The following is a 23,143-nucleotide window of genomic DNA, read 5'->3' on the forward strand; positions in this document are numbered from 1 at the left end:
TCCCCCAGATAGGGCCCGCCCCCGCCCCTTGCAGGTCTGGTTGCCCGAGCTGCCGCCTGCTCTCGTGTGGCCGCCACCGCCTTGACCCCATGCACTGCCGCTGTGTGCCTGGCCGCGGCGCTGTGCCATGTTGTTGCACCGCCCCTGCCGCACGCCCCAATGTGGGGAGGAGGGGAGGCCGGCGAGGCGGAGGCTCGTGAGCCGTACAAGAGCCGGGGACACCAGAACCCCTGACGCCTCAGTCCGAGAACAGGCTACACTGCAGCTGAGCGCGCCTGCGCAGTACAACATAAGCTCAGGGAGGAGTGTGGCCCCTCCCCGTCGCCATCTTAAGTGAGGGCAAGGAAGCATGGCAGTGGAGGTCTTCCCGCCAGACTTGGAAAGAGTAAGGTTGTGTGTTTTCTTCCGCCGGAAGCACTTCTCTAGGCGCTCGGGAGGGTTGTACTCTATGGTGCCAGTAGAGTGCGTGCGCTGGGGGTGAGGCCCGGGGCACAGGGGACCCGTTAGCGGCTGCATCCCGCCTGGCGGCGCGAGGCCTCGGCCGGGGGCGGGGCAGGGCCTCAGGTAGGCGGCGGCGGTGGCGGGGGGTGCAGGAGCTAGGGGTCTAGGCCCGCCCGTGTGTGCGCTCCGCTGCCCTGGGGCGGCACGGGAGTCGGGCCGGAGCGCGATCTCGCGCCGAGGCCTCCCTGGACAGGGGGCGCCCGGCAGATCCGTCCCGGACCTGCGGCCGGCACGGGGCATAGCCCGGGCCCTCGTCCCGCGCGGACTGCCCGGCCTGGACTGCTGCTTGGGCCCGCCCGGGACTTCCCTGTGCCGCCGCCCTGCGGCCCCCGCGCTCGGGTTCACGGAGATCTGCGGCCCGGCCCCGCTTGGGGCTGCCGGTGCCCGTCCTGCGGGGGTCCCGGAGCCGGACGAAGCCGCTTCTACAGGACTGAGGCCGCTGCCATTTAAGGCAAGTGCAGAAGCGGCTGCCCTGCCTTGCCCCCTTCTTGTACTGGTCCAATCTCAGACTAATCCAGCGTCTGCTTTTAGCCGGGTGCGAGGTGACTCTGGGTAAAAGCAGGCCCGGGACTTCCCTCAGGACAAGGTCTCTTTCCTGGGACTCCACAGACAGAGGCCTGTTGTCCCGTTCAAGTACATTTGAAGTATCCAAGATGATGCTTTGTGTGGGAGAGTCACAGCAAAGTTGAGTTACTTCCAGGGACCATCTGCATGTCTGTGGTTGCCAGGTTTTACCTCAGCCAGAACCAGTTCAGGGCCAACATCTGTTTCTAGCTTTTGAGCAACAGGTGACTTCAATCCTGGGCTCATGTTAAGAGCTCCATGTAAAACCATGCAGAATGATACTTCCAAACTTAATCTCTGGGTATTTCAGATGTTGCTGACTTCTCCTGTGTTGTAAGAACCCAGCTGAGTGCATAGTTTCATCATCAGAAATCAGGATCCCCAAGTAAGAATTTTAGTGGGTGACTGCTCATAATGCACAGGCTTGTGGGGAGAGTCTGGTTTGCTCTTCTGTAGTTACGGTTGCTCTGTCAATGCCAACAGGTCAGGAGACCTGGCTTTAGTATGAAGAGCTGAAAGGATGTGAAAGATCATTTAAAAGACACGTGTATATCAAAATTTTCCATTCCAGTCTTGTATGCTGTTAGTCATTGTACCATCTAAGTACTAACATTTATTTAACCTCTGGATTTTGCCATGGGCAAGATGTGAAGGACAAGAGTGTGGGAGAATGCTAAAATGTAGATATTTTATAGCTAATGAGATCAACTATATTTACTGGGCAAAATAAAAAAAGTATTATGGGTAATGAATAGTCATGCTTCAGATCACAAGAAAGCCATTAAGTAGCACAAGCAAAGAAGAAATTTAGGGTTAGGTTAATCCAAAAATGTTGGTGCATCATCTGAAGGATCTGGTACTGGATACTAGACTTCAGACTACTGGCCCAAGTCATTATGGACTTTTCTGTAGTCTTCTTTTCAAGTGTTATGTGTCACTTTTCATGGTAGAACTGTACTTTAACAGAGCCACGCTAGAGGGAAAATCGCTTCCCATATAATACCTGAGTATGCAGGTTATTTTGTTTCAACTTAATTTATCTTTCATTGTGCATTTATGCAAATTGACTCTCTTGCTTTTTGTTTCTTGCACACTGATGCACAACTGTCTGCATTGCAAGCACTCGAGAGAATTGTATTGTACTATTTTGTTTGCGTGATACCAAGCACGTTTCTTTCAAAATAGTTGTTTTAATAAATTCCTCTGTCCCATTGTACTTTTCCTGGTTTTCATAAAATTTATGTTCTATTTTTCCTGCTTGAAGGATGTGAGAGTATGTAGTCTGGAAGAGAGTATCTTGGTTGTATATTCTGGTTTTCAGAGCTTCTAGTTTCTAGGTTGCACATTCTGGAAGGGCAAGGTAAGAAGAGGCATTTCTGAGGCTGTGTCCACAGGAGTGGGTTTTTTGTTTGTTTGTTTGTTTTTTAAGTGCAGCATCCCCTATGCTGCCAAAGCAGTCCTAGCATTTATACAGTTGTATTGTGCAAAGGTGTACTCTTGTCCATATGGTGGATTCTGTGTGCTCTTGCACTTTGCAAGTGAAAAGCTGTGCTTTCAGAAGCATAATTTGGCTAGGTTAACTCTGTCTACACAAGCTTCTGTTGGTTCAGCTGTCTGTCAGAATCATGTGTCTGACCAGCACAGCAGCACCGCAAAATTCTGTATCATGGATGTGGTCACGGCAGACATAGATCCTCTTTGGCAAACTACTTTTGTTCATTTGCTAGTAATCGTTAGCCTTTAGTTCAGCCTCATTCTTTAGGATGGGCTGGGGGAGGACTTCCAATTTCAATCTACTCATCTGTCCTTGAATCATTTTTGATGCACATCCTTAAGAGCTTTTACTTTCTGGAGGTCTCCAGTTAATTTGCTGATGGTGTTTAATGTAAAGAAATTAAAATGCACAACTGTCCCACTTCATATTCATATTCATATACAGATAACAAGTACACATTTTATACCCGCTGCTTTATCTGGGTCACTCAGGCTGATGAATTTAACAGCAATCTAGTAGAGCTTGGTATTACATTTCAACAATTTGGTACAACAGTTCACATTCCTATTTCCTAAATTGTGTATGCATAGTAAGGAATTAGTAGTTTGTCCAATTTAAGAGTTCTTAAGAGTATTAGAAATTATTTATGCGGAGACTGTTCTCCAAGTGAATCATACTTTGCTAAATAGTCTGGAGACTGAAATTATTCTGTTTCAGTACAACTCAATACGACTTGCCAGCCTGCAAGCTTTAGCTCTTACTGTGTACCAAAGACAGGAGCAGAACAAGGCCCTTTCCATTATATTTACCACTTCAGTTATTTTTAAATCCTGTCTCTTGGATTACTGATAGTACTAACAGCTAATGGTGACAGTGGATCTCATAAAAGGTTAATCTGGATTGTAAAGCACGTTCCATCCTTATGCAGTTGTTCCCAAGACAGAGGGAGGTAAAACTGTATAGGAATTGAAATGTTCTTTTTGTTCATGTGTTATGATCGTGATGTGCAGGTGCAAGCCTATCCTGCTTTCTTCTTGGCTTCAGACTAGCACAACTAACTACATCTCTTGTTATCTCTGTGCAGATTGAAGATGGGTGTATATTTGTATATATATAAATGGCCCTTCATATTGAATGCCATTTGTCCGTCTTAGATTACTTTCTTATCTCCACTCTTCTGTCTGTCCCCAAAAATAAAAAGGATAGCATCCTGTTCTTGCCACTATTATCTGTAGTGTGATCAAAAGAGATCTATGAGGGAACTGTGACTAAGACTTACTTCCCTGTTTGGCAAAGCATCCAGAGACCAATATCTAATTTCTTATTTTATTTTTCCACGTATAAGTTAACTCCAGGTTTTCTGTTTCATTTTTACAAGGAAAAAAAGTTTAGGGTGGTGTAGTGGTGGTTGTTTTTTGGTCTCCCAAAATAGATACCTGTTTAATATCAGATGAATAACTAAGGACAACATCAGTTCAAGGTTTTTGTGTGGGATTTTGTAAGAAAGAGGCACAAAGAATTAAATTTAACTAAAAATACTAAATTAAAAACTGGGCTGAAAAGAATTCTGACTTGGTATTATTATTGCATGCAAAAAATACTGCAACTCCCGAAGTCAAGACTGTTAGAGGCTCTGTTATAGGTCTGTAAGGTGTGTGTGTGTGTGTGTGTGTGTGTGTGTTTCTTTTGGGTAGAACAATAGGCATATTTATATTTAGAACAATACAATACTTTATCTAAATTGGAACAGGAGACTCCAAAGGTTTTGTTTTAAAACACACACACCTTTTTTGCATCTCATGTAGGCGTAGTGGTTCACAGGATAGGTATTTGGACACTGCACAAGTAAAATTCTCAAACCTGATGAGGCAACATTGTATAGTAGCTGGTGTTGGAGACAGTTTTTGGATCCTGGAAATTTATTTCTGTCTCTGGTTTTTTAACTTTCAGAGTCACCTTCAACAAATCATGGTAGCTTTTGTGGCTCAGTTTGCATAAAACTTATGAAGATGCTCTTCTCTCTTTCAAGAGTTTAATTTAAACCAACAGTTTAACATTTGCAAAGGAGAATTAGCTGCAGATTAGTGTAGGTGTACAGTATTTAATTTTGGTCTTTGTTTAGTTTTTGCTAGTACAAATACTAGGAAAGCACGGTGCACAAGCAGTTCGATATTTGTTTCACAGAGACATGTACATTGATGGCACTGTGTAAGTAACTGCCTATGAAAACGACATTAAAAGAACATTAAGGTTGTTAAATCAAGTACTTAGCAGTCAGCAACTGCCTGAATTAAGATTGCACATGTAACCTTGAATATCTTAAATGTGTCCCTTCCCCCTTTGTGTGTGAATTATAGTATGCAGTCATATAATTAACTGCACTATATTTTTTTTTCCTTGAACAACCTGTTTTATGTGCACAGGTTGCTCATGAAACAAGCAGCTTATTCAATTTTACATTTTATTCTCAGTGTTATGAGATTGGGGCCACACCAACTGCATGCCATTCAACCCAGTTCTGAATAAAAAAATAACTTCCTTACAGGCTTTTGTATGGCATTCACCACTAAGTATATGGGTGCTTAGTAAATATTTAATCACACCTTCTAGGAAGAATGTCATGTTGCCTAACATTTTACAGATGAGAACCTGAAGCTCAGATATCAAGTGTGCAGAAATGTTCAGTGCCCAATTTGGGATGTCTGTGGTCATCCCCCTTGCTCTACCCACCCCACTCCCAGCTGTCATAGACAAATTTTGTAGCATTGTATTTTTCCAAACAGTTTTCAGTTATATACTGCTGAAGTGTCACACATGCACATCACTGAAAATTGGATCCTGGCTGTCTCAAATTTGTTACCAGAAAAGAAGAAACACAATGGTCATTTGTGAAAAGACATGAGAATCCTGGGTGGCAGAGATTAATTCTAGTTCTCCATGATGATATTCCACTGCCAAAACCATACTATCATCCTTTCTTTTCCTTCTATCCCCTGTATAAACAAAGCCTAAAGATCTCCTTCACTATATAAACCTGATTACTTCCCTCAACATTGTCTCTCCTGTGCCTGAAAGAGACAACAGATCCTATGGAAAAAATATATAATTTGGAATTAAACTGTACTTTCATAGGACCAATTTAAAGATGGACACGCGGCTCCTAGTAGAGCTTCCTAATTTTTGTATGCTTGACTTTGCAGCCTACACATTCTTCTTGCATCATTTCTTTTTGTATGTAATTTTCTAGTTATTTGCCAGTTCACTTTTCAAGAAAACTTAGAAAAGTCATCATATGGAACTATGTTAGTCTCCATGAATATGGTTCTGCCACTTAGGCTGATTACAGTAGTTGTAACATTTATGTGGGCCAGTTGCTAGAGTTAAGGAATATGCTGCATTAGTGACTTTCACAGCTTTTTGCTGACAGTCCAGAAATGTAGGTTCACTAGTGGCATCAGACCCACATTCCTCTACCCATCTTCTCTCCAGCCTGTCTGTAATCCTGTTCCACATTCCGGTCCTCAACACTGTCACTTAAGGCTCAGGCAAAAAAAAGCAGCTCCCAGTTTTAACTCATGGTGCTTTGCAGGAGGTGCCATAAGTTACAGTGATCCCTGGACCCAACAGACATTCACTTGTGTCCCTGAGGGTTGGATATCAAGCTTCAGTTTAGAGGGGCAGTGAGCCTGCAGCCTCTCTCCCCTAGCAACACCCCTTCTTCATCCCAACACTGGTGCTGTTTTCAGGGGGAGGAGTGAATGGAGGGAGCTTGTTCTGGGGGTTTCCCAGTCAGTGCTGGAGGGTAGGGCAGATGAATTGGAGCACCCCCACCTCTTAGGGGGCTCCACTCCACCCATCCCACCTTCCAGCACCAGCTTAAACCCCACACCAAAACTCACCCCACTGCTACCCCTCTCCTTCCCCCCTCCAGGACACATTTTGAATACAGTGGCAAGAGCAGTGTTAAGCTGCATCAGCCCTGCTGTGCTCCCAGCATGTGCAGGCACAAGTTACTGAAGGCACTTCCTTTTGAAGCGTCTTCATTGGAACCCTCATGCAATGAAGGGTCAGATTTGTCGTGGGATTGGGTCCTTTTAAACCTCTCTGCAGCCATGAGCTTGTGTTTGGTCATGGCTGTAGAGCGCTTATCAGGGTCTAAATTGGATGAAAATTGTCACTTTTATTTGTGCCTTTAAGAATGCCTCCCCCCCTGCCCCCCCATTCCTGTCTGTCAGGTGGTCTCTTCCACTGTCTTTCAGATAATGAGAGATGACAGGTTCCTGCTCTCTCTTCTTGTCATTGCTGTCTTCATGGTTGCTGACTGATGAGAATAACAGGGAAATAGCTGCTCAACTGTATACATAGACTGGAGCATGCTAGGTATTGATGTTCTCTTTAGAGAATCCAGATGTTGAAACCTAATGAGCATGTGAACCCAGATTCTGTGGGGTGATAACTTGGCTCAATTTTAGTGAATTTTACAGGAAAGATGAGAAGCGTGACAACAGGGCAGCTTCCCATATTTCAAATTTGTGCTGCATGCAGGAACTGGAGACTCTCAGTGAAATGATTGTACAGATTATTGCATGAGAATACAACATCCTTTTTCCCTCAGTGTATTCTAAGTTAACAGCTGAACTGTTTAACTGCAGTTTAAAAAAATCAGCCTGAGATGCACTTAGCATGGAAGACTTCAGCCCAAACAGTTAATGTTGGGTGAAGTAGTAAGCAGCTGAAAACTGAGTCTTCAGTGTAGCCATCTGTAGCAGCATCACCTCTAATTAAATATTTGTTGATCTAATGGGTTGCCTATTCTTCATGCTATTCTGGATTACAAAAGTATCTTTAGAGGAGTTTACAGGGGACAAATTTTGTTCGTAGTAAAGAACTGTCAATATTGTACTTATTTGGATCTGAGAAGACACTGAATTTAAGATGACCCCCCCAATAATTAGATTGTATACATGGAAAACTTATACACTTGTACAATTTTCTATGTATAGAATTGAATTACTTGAGGGTCATCTTTTTAATTAATTCCCCCCACACACTGTTGCAGGGGGGCAGGCAGTTTGGCCCATGCTTGTGCCTATCCCCCTGCCCTCCTTTCCCCTTCCCCAGCCTCTGCTTCCTCCCTCCCCCTCTTATGCATGCTCCGTACCAGCAAGTTTCACCTTTGTTCTAGCATGAGACATAGAACACAGCCCCAGCCCCATAGCAGCTGCATGGGCTTTGCACCACTCCTACATGACTGGGCTGGGGCCATACTCAGTGCCCCAGGCTGCAGTATGGTTGTAAAACAGCTGGCGTGGACAGAAGGTAAGGTGCAGAGGGGGGCAGGTGAGGGAACAGAAGCTATGTGGAGGGGGAGAGATGATGGGGTACAGAGGTTATGGGGGTTAGAGAGCCAGGCAGCAGCTGTGGCTATGGTTCCAATTCTGGGTAGGGGCTGGAGCTGGAGTCGCAGCAGCTGCCTACCCCATCCACACCGCACTCATGCTCATTTCTAAGATAAGGGGCTTTTCCATGTTAAATGGTGGAGGGAACCTAGTCTTAGAATCGAGTAACTCTTCTTACTGCAAAGTACATCTTGCACTGGTAGAATTAGGTGCTTCAAATTCTGAGAAAATTGTATTTTGTTGTTGTTTTCCAGAGTCCTGTCAATGGAAAATGCGTTGACAGCTGCCTCCATCATTGTGAAAACATGGAAAGAAAATATCCGTCCAGAGAGAGCTCCAGAAAGTTACTGGGTAAAATGATGGAGATGAAGAAATTAAGTCATCATTTCAATATGGCAGCAGCTGAATCTGACAAGGACTCTGGATTCTCAGGTTTAAAAAAAGATCAAGCTAATTTTCCTTGTGTTATCTTGTTCAGACTTCACAGTGTTCTTTACAGACCTTTCTGGGTCTAGTCCCATGTCTGTCTGAAAGAAGGTTTTTCTGTATAGGGCATCTTTAAAAAAAAAAAACAAAACAAAACAAAAAAAAACACCCAACTGGAACCAAGATCTTCCAAGCAGCTATTTATGTTTATATAACTCCTGTGTCAATTTCAGTGGTATTGGAGTTTGACTCATTTCTTTAATGGGCATAGTTTTAATCTTTGCCAGAGTCCAGAATAAGGGGGGTGGAGAGACTCTCTCTTCATCATTACAGTGATTAATGAGCTTTTGTTACAGTGCTAAGTGTTCCTTAGGATGTGATTTTTTTTTTGAAGTCAGAACAGCCTGTGAAATTCAATTTTATGAGCCTTATAAAATGTAACGGACATTTCCAACAAACCTCTGCAGTGATCCTTCCCTTAATTTAGAAGAAAAATCATGTACTGGAGACCTAAGACCACAAGGTACAAGAAAGCCACAACATAGCCTGTGGCAGGGAAAGGTTTTGTTAACATTGCTCCAGCCAAATATACTTCGTTACCACAAATGGTTAGAAAGACAGTACAGTCCCTGGCCTCTGAGTGCAAGGGTGCCAGTAATAATGGGATTTTTATGTAGATTCTTCTTCGCTAAGAATTAGTGTGAGAACTGCTAACTTGTCTAACAGAGACCACTTAGCAGCCCCCAAGAGAGTAAAGTATTTTAGGGGGAGTTCAAAAACAAGTTAGCAATATTCTTTACAACCTGATTGAGCAGAGTGGAGCAGTGGAAATGAAGGCAGGTTAGCAATTGTACTGCATATACAACAGCTAATAACTGGACTTTGCTCCTATTAGATGGGAGTTCCGAGTGCCTGGGCTCCATGGAGCAAACTGACTCGGAGGATAGGCTGAACACGTTTTCCTGGAATTCAGAGGATGGGCCCTGGCAGTGCCCTGTGACCACAAGCAATTCCTTTCCTGCACTTTCTCCTATGGTTGTAATGAAAAATGTGCTGGTCAAACAGGTAAGAAGGAAATAGTCTGTGGGAAGGACAAGTAAACATCTTTTTTGAAAGGGAAATCATTATCATCATTATTGAATGCTACTGATTTAACTTGTTACACTCATGAGATCTTGGTATTAATATTGCCATCTCCCAATAATTGAAGAACAGCTCGTGAGTTCAGCCATTTATGTGGCAGGTTAGAATCACCAAGATACAGAACAAATATTTGATGTGCCAGCTCTCATACATCTGTCAAATTTCCTTCTTTAAAAGGGATCTTGATAAGTCATACTGAGAGAGAAATTCTGGAAGTTGATTATTTAACTCAAAAATCTAATTTACTTCTTTACTGATACTGTTAATTTATTTTTCTCCATCACTCACCTTAAGGAGTGAAATTAAGATTTATTAGTTTAATTTGCTCATTCTCAAGCAGTAGCAGAGCTTTGGATTTTGGTTTCCAGTGCTGCAAGTGAATGTTAAAAATGTTTATTTCAAAATAAATTAGACACCAGAATGTATCCTTTTGTATTTGTGGTCTATTTTTTGTTCAAGCTTTTTCTGTTTTAACAAATCTTAAGTATGTTTATGTTCAAGCTGAGAGAACCCTAATTAAATTTGGTAGCTAAATAAAAGTTCACTTAAGAGTTCAACTTGCAGCCACTGCATGGATTCTCTTTGTTGTGTGTGTCATTCTACCAGCCATTGTGGATTTGTGAAGTCAGGGCAATTTAATTGCTGTATAAGTGGAATAGGTGATTTATTTTTCTAAGAAAGATATATGTTTTGGTTTATTAAAACACATGGATTAGATGCTTTATGCTCAATGTGATGCATCTTATTGCTACCTTTGAAAGTACACTATAATTTTATACACTTATTTAAGCAATTATATGATTTACTGTTTTCAGGTACTTATTAATTGTACATCTTTAGAAAATAGTAAATTATATAGCATTTGTTAACTAGGCAGTTGACTTCTTGCTCATGATTTGTCAAGGAGTTGCATTAAAACAGGCTTTTAAGATCACTCAGGTGGGCTCAATGTGTGATTTTGATGAGATGATGTCTGATGTGGTAATGTTTCCTAAAATCAGAGGCTGGGTCTCATCACCTGTTATGACTTTTGCCAGTCTTTCTCATTGGTCTTTGCAACATCAGATTCTTCATACAATATATGATTTAGTGCATCACTTTTGGAAGACTTCACCTAAAAAAACAGTCATGTTTTTCTCCCTGATTTTTTTTATTTATATAGACAAGCAGATAGCCTGTATTGCCAAGGTTTTGATAAAGACTCATGGGTTCTGCATATGTTTGTAAACAGGTATTTTAAGTTATCATTTTAGGCCTTAATGCTTTTTGTATTACATCCAGATTTCATTTTAAACAAGTTTAGTTGTAGAAAGGAAAGTTTTGAATTAAATATCAAAATAAGAAATCTGATTAAAATAGGAATCATATGCTTCTGTCAACCCTGCCATGAGTATGTTTGTAAGACGCTTGTGAAACATGTACATGCCAGCAAAAGATGTGGGAGATGCCCACATCTGGTATTGCTTTATTTCTGATTCTGTCTGTCTCATCTTTTGAGGAGGTATGAAGAAATGTTATCCCTACATCTGAGCAAAAAAAGCCTGTAAAATCATTGGGGAAAATGACTGTGGGTCCTAACCCTTGAGATTTGGTATGACTTCAAGCAAATCTGGTTAAACATGAATATTATTAATACCAGTGCCCAGAGGGACAATGAGCTTCTGTAACTGTGCCAAAATGAGATCTGCAGGGTATGCATTTGTAGGGAAGTTGGTTCTTGGATCTCCCAGATATGATTTCTTAGTCTGACAAAACACTGTGATTCAATCTAGAGGCAAGTTCTTGGAAATGTAGACAAACTGCTTAAGTAGCTGCATAAAGCTCCATTCAAGTAGATGATAGACAAGCTTCATCTGCTGGTGGGCTGTCAGAACTAGAAAACAGCATATTGGCTCCTGTGCTATTCTAATAATAAACTTTATAGATAATATTGCAAGCACTTCACAGAATTAATTAGATACCTTATAAAACTAATAATGTAAGAGAGAAAATTTAAGAATGAACTGGGGAGAGAATTTGTTGAACCAGAACCTATTTCATTGAACCAAGGATTGTAGTGTCTGAACCTAATTATGTATGAATGAAAGAGAGCCTTGCTAAAATGAAGGATGATACTGCAACAAACTAAAGCAAGTGGCATAGGTCAGAGGAATCATGAGATGCATTTATGCCTCTGTTCATTTTGCCTTGTTATCATGGGGTTGTGTTTTATCAACTCTGAAATTGTCCTTTCAACACACTGATAATTCCCCAAAATGGATGCATTTAGTTTGGTCCATCTGATTCTCGTTACAGCAGTTATGAGGGATATTTTTAAGTTAATAATAATAGTTTAGACCATTAGTGCTAACTGTTTTTCTCTTGCTTGAGACCAGGTCAACAACTGTGGAAGCACAGCACAAAAATCCCTTCCATCTATGCTGATTTCAAAGTGTAAATGGCAAGGTCTAATAATAATAAAAACAAGAGGTTGGAATTAAGCTGCACTGAGTTTCACAAAATTATTTGCTAGGTTTTTAGGTCTTATGAAAACTGCTGACCTTTGGTGAGCAGGAAGATTTTTGGACAAATTGCAGTGTCTGTCTTAATTTTAAAAAAAAGTTCTAGAGTGAACTTGCAGAATGGGAACTGACAGATATATTAGTGCAATGTAATATGAAAAGAAGAATGATATTTGGATTTTGGCAGAAGGAATAGAGCATAGGGGGAGAGAGACATCCGGGAAAGGAATGAAGGAAAAACAAGAGCAAGATGAATAGTAACAATGTTGAGTGTTTGTATCACTGTGGTAATACTGAAAAGCCTTAATCAGCTGTGTTCTCTGATATGGGCAGAAGTAACTTGTAACCATTTCTAAAAGGGAGGAATAAGGTACACTAGCTGTTAAGCTGCAACTGTTACTGATGCCTGCTTCAGTATCAATAGAAGTGATCTAAATCCCTGGACACTTAACCCTGAATACAACAGGACTAAAATAGCAATGGTTGTGCTACAGTACAGAGCTTAACATTCATCAGACTGTTACCAATCATCTGCATGTGTACATAACTATAGAGGGGCAGTCCCAATGCATGTGGCTTGTTCACCCTTCTACTATATTAAAACCAGTTAATTCCTCTAAATTGCAAAGAGTAAAGGAGTGACTTTGAGAGGGGATGGCAATTCAGAAACTTTTCTTCTAGTGTAACACACACATTGCTTGGCAATATACAATTACATTGGTTTAGTCAAAGCTACGGTATTGTACAGGGGTGCATCAGTTTGTAGAGCAGACTTTCTTCCTTGAGCTGGTCTTGCAGCATGGGATCAGTCTGGGACATAAGATACATGCAGTGCCCACCTCAAGTCAACACTATGCACTGGCTCTGGGGTTGGTCTGGGTCTGACTATACCAAAGCCAGCTCACAGGGGTGTCTGGCAGGGTACAATGTGCAGCTCATGCCCCGAACTGACCCCTGTTCCATGACGAGTACGTGCAGCACTATATCCAGCCTGTGCACCCTGCGTTAGCCCAGCTCCAGCTACGTTGTGCTGCCTGTAGCATGTGGGCTGGGCCCAGTGCTGCAGGCACTGCCTATGGCACAGGTCTGGCAAGGTGCTCACACATGTGGCACCTTGCTGGCCAGGCTTTGGTGTGCACTATCTCTGGTGTGTTTGGATGGCCTGGAGCCCAATCCTGACTGCCCCAGAGCCAGTGCAGTCCCTATGCTGGTCCCCTGGACTGCAGTCAGTGTTCACAACACTGGATCCGTCCTGCACATCACCTGCAGCACAAGCCTCAGAATGGAGCCAATGCATGATGTCTGCAGCCCTGGGGCCTGGCACAGGGAGTATGCTGCCCCTGGGACCCCACCAATCCAGCCCTGTGCACTGGTTCTGATGCAGCTGGATCTTGCCTACAGACCCTCATTCAGTCCATGGGGCTTGATGAGTTTCACACCCCTGTAGTGGGGGCTGAATACATTTTTTTAAACAGATTTTTATACAGTATGTGGTTTCAGTATATTTTTAAAGATACAGGACATATTTGTGAACAGCAATGGCATATATGACAACACTATATTAAGCGCTTGCTATAGGAGCAGCAGTGATGAGATTAGATTTCTGTGTTTCAACCAATGTATAATTTGAACAGCTCTCAGTGAGATCATGCAGCATTCATTTTTGATTGCTTGTCAGTAGAGTCGTAATTAAACAGTTATGTACTGAAATTTTTTTAAAACCCACTTATTTTATTATCCATGTATTTTCAAACCTAGCCTAGAGTTCCTAGTTAGGAAAGGAAGAAAAATTAAAATAGGCTTTTAAATGTATTTTCTGTTTGCCAGTAAATGAATTGTGAACTGTAACTTTGTCTCTAGCGCTGCTTTACATGTGGCTGGAAGAGGAGAAATGCTTGCACAGGATGCAGCAAAGCTGGTAGTATTTAGCAGTGGTGTCCACCAGGATTGGCTCAGCTCATCTGCATTGATAAGAACTTTAGTGTCATACTGAATCAGACTGCTGGTCCGTCTAGCTTGGTATCCTGTTCCTGATGGTGGCAGTAGTGGATGCTTTAGAGGCAGAGCATCTGAAAGGTAATATCTAGTGAAGTGATTCTCAACCAGGGTGTCACCAGATACTTTGAAAGAGTGCCATGAGGTATGAGGAGGTATGCAGATAAGTGCAGGCTCAGGTTTGTCCCTGCCTGGTTGATTTCCACCCCCCATGCCCACAGTACCGTTCCTCTACAAGGAGTGGTAAGCACTGTACTATACATGTACAGCATGTTGGTAGCAAGAGGAGGATCAAGGAAAGTGTGGGTCCATTACTGAATTGGGGAGGCAACCTTGTGACAGGATGCAGAAACCGCTGAAGTGTGTGTGGGACTCGCCCTATGAACACACAGTTCCTCCACACACACACTCACTCACTCACTCACTCACTCTCTCTCTCTCTCTCTCTCTCTCTCTCTCTCTCTATCCGTACACCTCCCTTTTCCCCCCCCAGGTACCAGTGCAGGCCTCATGCTCCCTGGTCCAGCAGTGCAGCTGGAAGCCATCTCGTGTTGGAGCAGTGCAAGCAGGCAACCAGGGAAATTGCTGGGGGTAGGGAGGGGCTGGACTGATGAGTTCCTTCTGAGGCTCCCCCTGGGTCCTACTGCCCCTGACTCCTGTCATCTTTAACAAGCAGCCAGGACAAGATAAATATTTTCTAATTTTTTTTTAGGGGCCCTGCAAAACAGATAGAGTAGCCTGGTGGGCCAGATCCAGCCCACGGGCTGTATTTTGCCCATCCCTGGGATGTATGAATGGACTGTAAGGTAAATAAAAAACTGGCTGAAGCATCAGGCTCAGGGACTAGTAGTCAATAGCTCAATGTCTAGTTAGTAGGTGGTATCAAGTGGAGTGCCCCAGGGGTCAGTCCTGGGGTTGATTTAGCTCAATGTCTTCATCAATGACCTGGAAGATGGCACAGAGTGCACCCTCAGCAAGTTTGCAGATGACACCAAGGTGGAGGGAGTAGTAGATATTCTGGAGGGTATGTCTAGGATTCAAGTTGACCTAGATAAACTGGAGGATTGGACCAAAAGAAATCTCAGGACGTTCAACAAGGACAAGTGGAGGAGTAAACCTACTTGGCTTGCACTTGCAGGGAAGAGGTAAGAAAGGCCAAAGTAGATATTAAGCTCAAGTTGGCAACAAAGATTAAGGAAAACAAGAAGTCTTTCTTTAAGTACATAGGGAACAGGAAGAAGGTGCAGGATAACATGGGGCCGCTACAGAAAGGACTAGGGCAACTTGTAACTGATAGGGTGGAAAAAGTGGAGCTCTTAAATCATGTTTGCTTCTGTTTTCCTGGACATGGATACAAATGCATCTCCCAATAAGTCTTTAGTCTGGAGTGAGAGTGATACCAATCCACCAACGGTTAGTACTGACCTAGTGAAGAGGCACTTGGAAGGGTTTGGACGTATTTAAGTTGGCAGACCCTGACAATCTTCACTCAAGGGTACTAAAGGAATTGGCTGATGACATAGCAGAACCACTGGCAGAGCTGTTTGAGCACTCATGGCACTTGGGACAGGTCCCAGAGGACTGGAAAAGGGCCAGCGTGGTCCCTGTCTTCAAGAAGGGGAGGAAGGAGGACCCAGGTAATTATAGGCCAGTTAGCATCACCTCTATTCTCAGCAAGACCCTAGAAAAAATCATAAAGGATTACATTTGGAGGGGGCCAGCAGGTAACACAATGTTAAGGGGCAACCAGCATGGGTTTATAGCAGGCAGCTCCTGCCTAACTAACCTGGTCACTTTTTATGACCAGGTCACAAAGTGCATAGAAGCAGGGGAGGAAGTAGATATTATTTACCTGGATTTTTTTTAAAAGGCTTTTGACACAGTGTCATACCCAATTCTTATGAGTAAACTGAGTAGCTGTGATGTGGATTTTTTTTTCACAGTAAGGTGAATGAAAAACTGGCTTATGGGACACACCCAGAGAGTGGTGATGGATGGGGCGGTTTCTCCCTGGAGGGATGTGGGCAGTGGTGTCACCCAAAGCTCTGTCCTTGGACCAGTACTGCTTAGTATCTTCATCAGCAATTTGGAGGAAGGTGTTGAAAGCACCTTGTCCAAATTTGCAGATGACACTAAACTATGGGGCATAGTAAACACACTGGAGGGCAGGGAGTGAATTCAGGCAGATTTCGACAGACTGGGAAAGTGGGCAGATCAGAATAGGATGCAGTTCAACATGGATAAATGCAAGGTGTTGCAGCTGGGGAGAGAGAATCTCCAAAACACCTATAGATTAGGGGTTACCATTCTGAGCACCACAACAGTGGAAAGAGATCTTGGAGTCCTGGTTGATGCAAAAATGAATATGAGTTGCCAGTGCGACCAAGGTAATAAGTGAGGATAACTGCACTCTTTCTTGCATCAGCAGAAGTATCACGAGCAGGTCCAGGGAAGTGATAATTCCCCTCTATGTGGCATTGGTGAGGCTGCAGATGGAGTACTGCGTCCAGTTTTAGGCACCGCACTTAAAGAGGGATGTGGATAACCTTGCGAGGGTTCAGAGGTGGGCTACTCATATGGTTGAGGGCCTGCAGGTAAGACGCTATGAAGACAGACTGAGGATCTGAATCTCTTCAGCCTCCACAAGAGAAGGCTGAGAGGTGATCTTGTGGCTGCCTACAAACTCATTGCGGGGGGCCAGTAGGGAATAGGGCACCTGTTTACCAGGGCACCCCTCGGGGTTACCAGAAATAATGGCCACAAACGGAAGGAGAACGGATTTAGATTGGACATAAGGAAGAAATTCTTTACGGTAAGGGTTGCCAAAATATGGAATAGGCTTCCAAGGGAGGTGGTGCTTTCCTCTACCCTGGAGATGTTAGAGGCGGTTACGTAACCCCGGTGCTCTTTCCTGCCTGGAGCAGTGGGTTGGACCTGATGATCTACCAGGTCCCTTCCGACTCTAGAAACCTATGAACTCTTAAGTGCAAAGTCCAGCACTTGGGATGGAACAATCCCATGCATTAGTACAGGCTGAGGGCTGACTGGCTGGGCAGCAGCTCTGCAGAAAAGGACCTGGGGGTTATAGTGGACAATAAGTTAAATATGAGCCAGCAGTGTGCTCTTGTTGCCAAGAAGGCTAACAGCATACTGGGATGCATTGGTAGGTGTGTTGCCAGTAGATCAAGGGAAGTGATTCTTCCCCTCTGTTCTGCACTGGTGAGGCCTCATCTGGAGTACTGTGTTCAGTTTTGGGCCCCCCACTACAGAAAGGATGTGGACATATTGGAGAGTCCAGTGGAAGGCAACAAAAACGGTGAGGGGGCTGGGGGACATGACTCATGAGGAAAGACTGTAGGAACTGGACTTACTTGGTCTACAGAAGAGGAGACCAAGAGGGGACTTAATAGCAGGCTTCAACTACCTGAAGGGGGTTCGAAAGAGGATGCAGCTAGACTGTTCTCAGTGGTGGTACATGACAGAACAAGGAGCAATGGTTTCAAGTTGCAGCAGGGGAAATTTAAATGAGATATTAGGAAGAATTTTGTCATGAGGAGGGTAGTAAAATACTAGAACAGGTTACCCAGCAAGGTGTTGGAAGCTCTGTTCTTGGAGATTTTCAAAATCCAGCTAGACAGAGCTTTGTCTGGGATGTTCTATTAGGGGATGGTCCTGCTTTGAGCAGGGGGTTGGACTAGTTGACCTCCTGAGGTCCTTCCAAACCCTATCTTTCTATGATTCTATATAAATATTTTTTTGAAATTGGGTGCTGCTCAACTTGCAGAAATTATGGAGCATGCCTCGAAATTGAAAAGGTCGAGAACTACTGTTCTAGAGTGATCTATCCCCTGTTCATTACACTTTCTGGCATCTACCATCATAAAGATGTCAGAAGACACTTCCTTACAGTTCTGTTTAATAGCTATTACTGGATCTGTCATCCAAGAATTTTGTCCCTTTTTGAACCTGCCTTTACTATCTGCCTCTACAACTTCCTCTGATAATTAGTTCCAGAAGCTAACTTTGTGTTGCATAAAGAAGAACTTAAGTGCGTTTTCTTGTTAAACCTGTCTCTAACCCTTTTCTAACCCTTTCTTGCTTATATTATCAGTCACGATAACTAGATTTTCCCTCCATACTTCTCAGGGAAGCAGTTCATCACAGCTTCAGTCTTGGACTGTCCAGCCATCTTTTGAAGTGATTCCAGCTCAGCCACAGCTAGTGTTTCTTCATCCCCACATCCCTCCTCCTGTTAATCCTCACTTTTTTGGCAAAAAAAGGAATGACTCCACTAATTACCTGCCCATCCTGAATTCCTACACAAAAATAGCACCGCATCCCTGCAAAAGGGATCGTGACTTGGAAAGAGACGAGACCAGTAGGCAGAAACGGCTCTGTACAGAAGCACCCAAGACAGAGACATCTCCCTCTGTACCAAGCAACAGCAGCTTACCCTCGAGTCCCTGTGGCCAGTTATTACTTGGCTTTAAGCCTGGTCAGGACTCTAATCAGCAGAGCACTCCAGCTTCAGTGGCAGGTGGGAAAATGTCAAGTATGCCTAGTTTTCAGTGTGTTTCTACTGATAATCAGAAAGCCCCAGGTTTGACTCCCTTCCAGACATCAAAATGTACTTCTCATGAGATTGAGAATCCAGCACAGCATCTGATGCAGTCTGCAATATGCAGCCAGCCCTTGGCACCAGAGGAGCTCTGCACGACTCCTGAGCTATTCTTGCAGCAGCAAAACAAGTGCAGGCGCTTTCAGAATACCTGGGTTGTACTGCGGAGGTCTGGATTGTTGGAAATCACCTTGAAAACCAAGGAATTGATTCATCAGAACCAGGTGACCCAGATCCAGCTGGATCGGTTGAAGCAGCAAACACAGCTGTTCATGGAGGCAATAAAAAACAATGCTCCTCAGGCCTGGGAAGAGCTACAGGCATCTCTAACTGGGTCTGAGAGAGTTAACAGCAGTCTTGAGTCCACCTATCCCAGCATGTAGTTCACAGCTATTGTTCAAATGATTCCTGTGCCTCCTTATTTCCAGTTTTCTAAGTCTGAGACTGCTTAACAGCTTATAAAGCAACATGTAATTAACAATGTCCACAAGGCCGATTGTGAAACTGGCACAGTGTGGGAGGGGCTTTGAAAAATAGGTCCTGCTGTTTCATGTGATTGGTAACTGTGCTCTTCATTGGACCAGAGAAGTACATATGTGCTAAGATGATGCGTTCCCACTCTTGTGGTAAAAAGAGTCATTTGCAATGTTCTAGTAAGTACCCTTCTTTTCACCACATCTCTAGGCAGCCATTCACAGAACAGAATAGAGCCACCCATGGAGTTTCATGGGAGCTGATGGGGAGAAAAAGGAAGTTTTCATGGGTAATATGGTATCTCCAGAGTGGGGTTGGTACTTCATCAGATTGTGTGGCCTTTAGGTCATAGCCACATTTAACTAATGGAGATCTGCTTTCATTGAAGTTGCATTTAATATACAGCTTTTTGAACAAGGCAATGAGAGCATCTGCAAAAATAATAAGCAGTTCCAGGCAGGCCCTGTTAGTGTGCTTATTTTGGGTTTGCTTTCTTTAAAACTGAGTTGGGTGAAAGTTAGAAAATGGGGGGGGAAAAAAAGAAAGGGTTTGCACTGAAAGTAATTATTTCAAAACCGTATTTATTCACACTGCTTGTTAACAACTAACAGTTATACTAAGCAGGTAGCTTTGGATTTTCCATGTGTGTAATGATTTAAACCCTGACCCTTGTTACTTCATTTAAAAAAAAATGTTCATTTGCAGTGACTTTGTTGCGTGTAGTATAAAGATGATGTTCCTCGCTAGCCAGGAATAATCTGTTAAGACCTCATTTGATTTGTATCTATCCAGTTTAGGAGACTGGGGTTTTCTTGAGCTGTGAAATCTTGCTAAGTTTAAAAAGGGCAGGGGGGGAAGGTTGTAGTGGCCCCACAGTACAGCAAGCCCTTCTTTCTCTCTTTAAAAAAAAACATCAGGGAGTCTGTAAAAGAGAGAAAGGCTGCCAGCTAGTTTAACTCTTCCCCAGAATCTGATCAACCTGATCTTGAACACTTGTATTTAAAAATATTTGTGATGGGAGCAGCACCATTATTAATCCTCTTGAAGTGCATGCATACACCCCAGTGTCAGCTGAGGCAATAGGCTATGTCAAAGGTACACAAAAATCTTGCAAAAGCTGTTCTGTGGATGTGTTTATTTTTTAATTTGAAAAGTTGTTCAGCTTCACCCTGAACCATTTTATTACGGGATGCATAAAATAGATATAAAATATCCCTGTCAGAAATAAAGTGAATATTCTGGTGGTGTTTTACAATTGTAAGATCAGAGTTCAGTGCCTTTTGGTTTGCAAATACTTTTGAAGAAACTTGAAGTCCAGGTGATCACTTCTCTTCGCATCTTCTTTATTTATTTCAGTTTCTTCATAACATCTGATGAAGTGGGCTGTTGCCTACAAGATCTCATGCATCTCTGAACCAGTTAGAGCAAAGTAGTACTTCAGAGACTATCTCAGGATCCAGCTGAGTAATAGCAGATTAAGTGCAGCTTGTTTGGTGGCACCCTACCCACAAGCTTAAGCAGAAGGTGGAACTTAAGACAAGGTCATGCACCGGCTGCCTTCTACCTTTGTCTGAATATGTCTTGCTCCTGTTCTGGTGCAATTATGGTGTGTGACTTGAGGCAGCAGGTTTGAACAAGAGGTTGTAGAGGACAGGATAGCTGTACACATGCCAGGCTAAACATTGAGGGGGTATATTTGTGCTGCATAGTACTGACACTCAAGTTAGCTTGGTTACAAGGAGCAGTCTTGCTACAATACTGTATAGTTCTGTGCACCTAATTTACCCTGATGAGAAATTGTGTAGTTTCCAATATCCTTATCCGAAGCAGGGTGAAAAGGCTATTTCTATTGATTTGAGTGATGCAGGTGTATTTGGTTTGGCAGCCACCTCTAACTAGTCCCTTTCTTTCCCTGGAATCTCTGCCCTCCCCATCTGATGGCATAGAGAGTCCTTATGCTCAGACTATTTTTTAAGCAGCAGCTGTTCTAAAAAGTGACGTGAGGGGTCTAGAATGAATTACTGACACTCTAGAGATGGAAGGAAGGAAGTTCAGTCCTGGTTGTCTGAAAGTGAGAGAAATGTGAGCTGGTGGCTGGCACTACTTGCATCCCTCTAAAACAGAAAATGTTTGCTGCTTCCTTAACAATGTGTTTTCAAAGTGAGAGAAGTAAGACTGTCATAGTCCACTCTACAGTGTGCATACTCTTCCCTGACAGTATAGGTGCTGGGTGAGTGAGTACTCCAAGTTTGTGGACTCTTCTATTGGTGTGGTTTAATTTATAAATATATTTTGGTTTTTTTTAATAAAACTGTGAATAAATAAGAGCAGCTGTTTGGAAATCTTACTGGGTATCACTCCTAACTTCTTAAACAATATTTGCTACATTACAGAGATCTACTTTAGAGCTGTTATGTAGACCTGGAGTTCCTTTGGAGCCACATGCCCAGATAAAGATTTTCACTTATTTAAAATTATTATGCAACATATTGGAAGTCTCTAATGCAAATACAATAAGTATGATAAAATACAGTAAAATCTCAATAAAAAACAAAGTGTCAATGAAACCTGGTCTTCTTGCTCTTCTCTTAGCTGCCTTTTTTCCTGGTTGTCTTGCTCAAACTTTATACAGCCAGGGCTTTTTCAGCATAGCTGTAGCTTAATAAAATAGTTGGGCATGGAGCTGTGGTGAGAGAATTTGCTGCTTTTAATAAATTAGGAGTGGAATGGATCACTGCTCTAAAAATAATCTGGAAAATGGCTGGGCAGGATTGATCAGAAATATCAGCCTCTTAAATTAAACAGTTCTTTAGTTGTTGGATTTTAAGTTGAACTGTTGATTTCTGGATTTTAATTTGAACTGTTGATTCAACTGCAGCTTTGTTCTAACAAATTAGAATTCAAGAAATAAGTTCTGGACCCTAATATTATCTAAGCAGCTTTCTGGGTTTCCTACTCTGGGTGCTGACAACTAGTAGGTGTCACACAAAGAAAGGGCCGATTGATGGGTCAAGCAGACTTTGGCTTTCATGTAAAGTTTTAATAATTCTTGATCGTTTTGAACCTGGAATTGCTTTTATTGCTTTTTTAACTTTAACTGCAATTGGAATGTAAACATCTTCTGTACCTCTAAGTGCATTGCCAGCTCTGAATACAGTATGTAAAAACTTAGTTACAAAATGTGACTTTTTTTGTAAAACTTTGCAGAAATGGACTGTGAAATATGAACAAAATAAAGTATGTGCTTGAAAACCTATAAGTTGCTCTAATACTCTTTAAACTACAAAGTCCTTCATCCCAAAGCACACTCTACAAATAGCTTTACAGTGACATGCAGCTGCTTTGGAGGAAGCATACTAACAAGAGGTTTCTAATAGAACTTGTCTACAAAAAGTATTCAGGATCTTTAGCATTGGCTTGTTACCAGTCTTTTTGTGCCCAGAAAAGGGCTAGAGGAAGAGAAGGTAAAACTAGACTGTTTGAAACACTCAAAATATATTGTAGTGAATAGTCCTGCACTGGCATAAATAATAGCCAGATGATCTAATAAATCCTTTTCCATCATAATTCTATGAGAACTACAACCAGAGTGCAGTCTGTGTAGGGTACGTGCCCATGCAGTCTCCTAATCTTGTCAGTTAGATATGCAAGAATTTAAATCGCAAATTTGGAATGTAGATTGTTCTCTCAGAGAGCAATAACTTTCAGGAGTGAGGAATTTCTCTCTCCCACCAAAGAGGGAACGTTCTTGGGGTAATTCAGGTTAGTGTTCCTGGAAAATTCCCAACCAGTTTTGATAATACTTGTTTTCAAGTCCAGAATGACATTCCTGGTCAAAACCGGATGGATCAGCCCCAAAACAGCTAATAGGTTGGTGGTGTGGGAGGCTCAGCTTAAGGTCCCTAGTTTGAATTGAAGCTGCAGGGACTCAAACCTGGATGTCTTGCAACCCAAGTGAGTACCCTAATGAACTAGCTGTTCTGGGGTGAGGGGCTCAGTTTTTTGTTTTTGTTTGTTTTGCAGCAAA

General features: G+C 42.8%; 1 protein-coding gene across 4 annotated transcripts; it reads left to right on the forward strand.

Moving 5' to 3' along the window:
* The first annotated feature begins 361 nt into the window (after positions 1-361).
* Positions 362-22,375, forward strand: CIPC (CLOCK interacting pacemaker). 4 transcript variants are annotated; one of them, XM_090033767.1, is made up of 5 exons: positions 448-564; positions 1,376-1,450; positions 8,214-8,391; positions 9,281-9,450; positions 18,171-22,375. In XM_090033767.1, exons 3-5 carry the CDS (start codon positions 8,265-8,267, stop codon positions 19,023-19,025), a joined length of 1,152 nt encoding a protein of 383 aa, XP_089889893.1. In that variant the 5' UTR covers positions 448-564; positions 1,376-1,450; positions 8,214-8,264; the 3' UTR covers positions 19,026-22,375. The 4 variants fall into 4 exon arrangements, with proteins under 4 accessions (XP_089889889.1, XP_089889890.1, XP_089889893.1 ...); XM_090033763.1 differs by lacking the exons at positions 448-564; positions 1,376-1,450 and adding an exon at positions 362-385; XM_090033764.1 differs by lacking the exon at positions 1,376-1,450 and having other exon boundaries at positions 426-564.
* The last annotated feature ends 768 nt before the right edge of the window (positions 22,376-23,143 follow it).

Source organism: Crocodylus siamensis, chromosome 2 (genome assembly GCF_052110815.1).
Source record: "Crocodylus siamensis isolate JL-2025a chromosome 2, ASM5211081v1, whole genome shotgun sequence".
In the NCBI taxonomy this organism is placed as follows: Eukaryota; Metazoa; Chordata; order Crocodylia; family Crocodylidae; genus Crocodylus; species Crocodylus siamensis.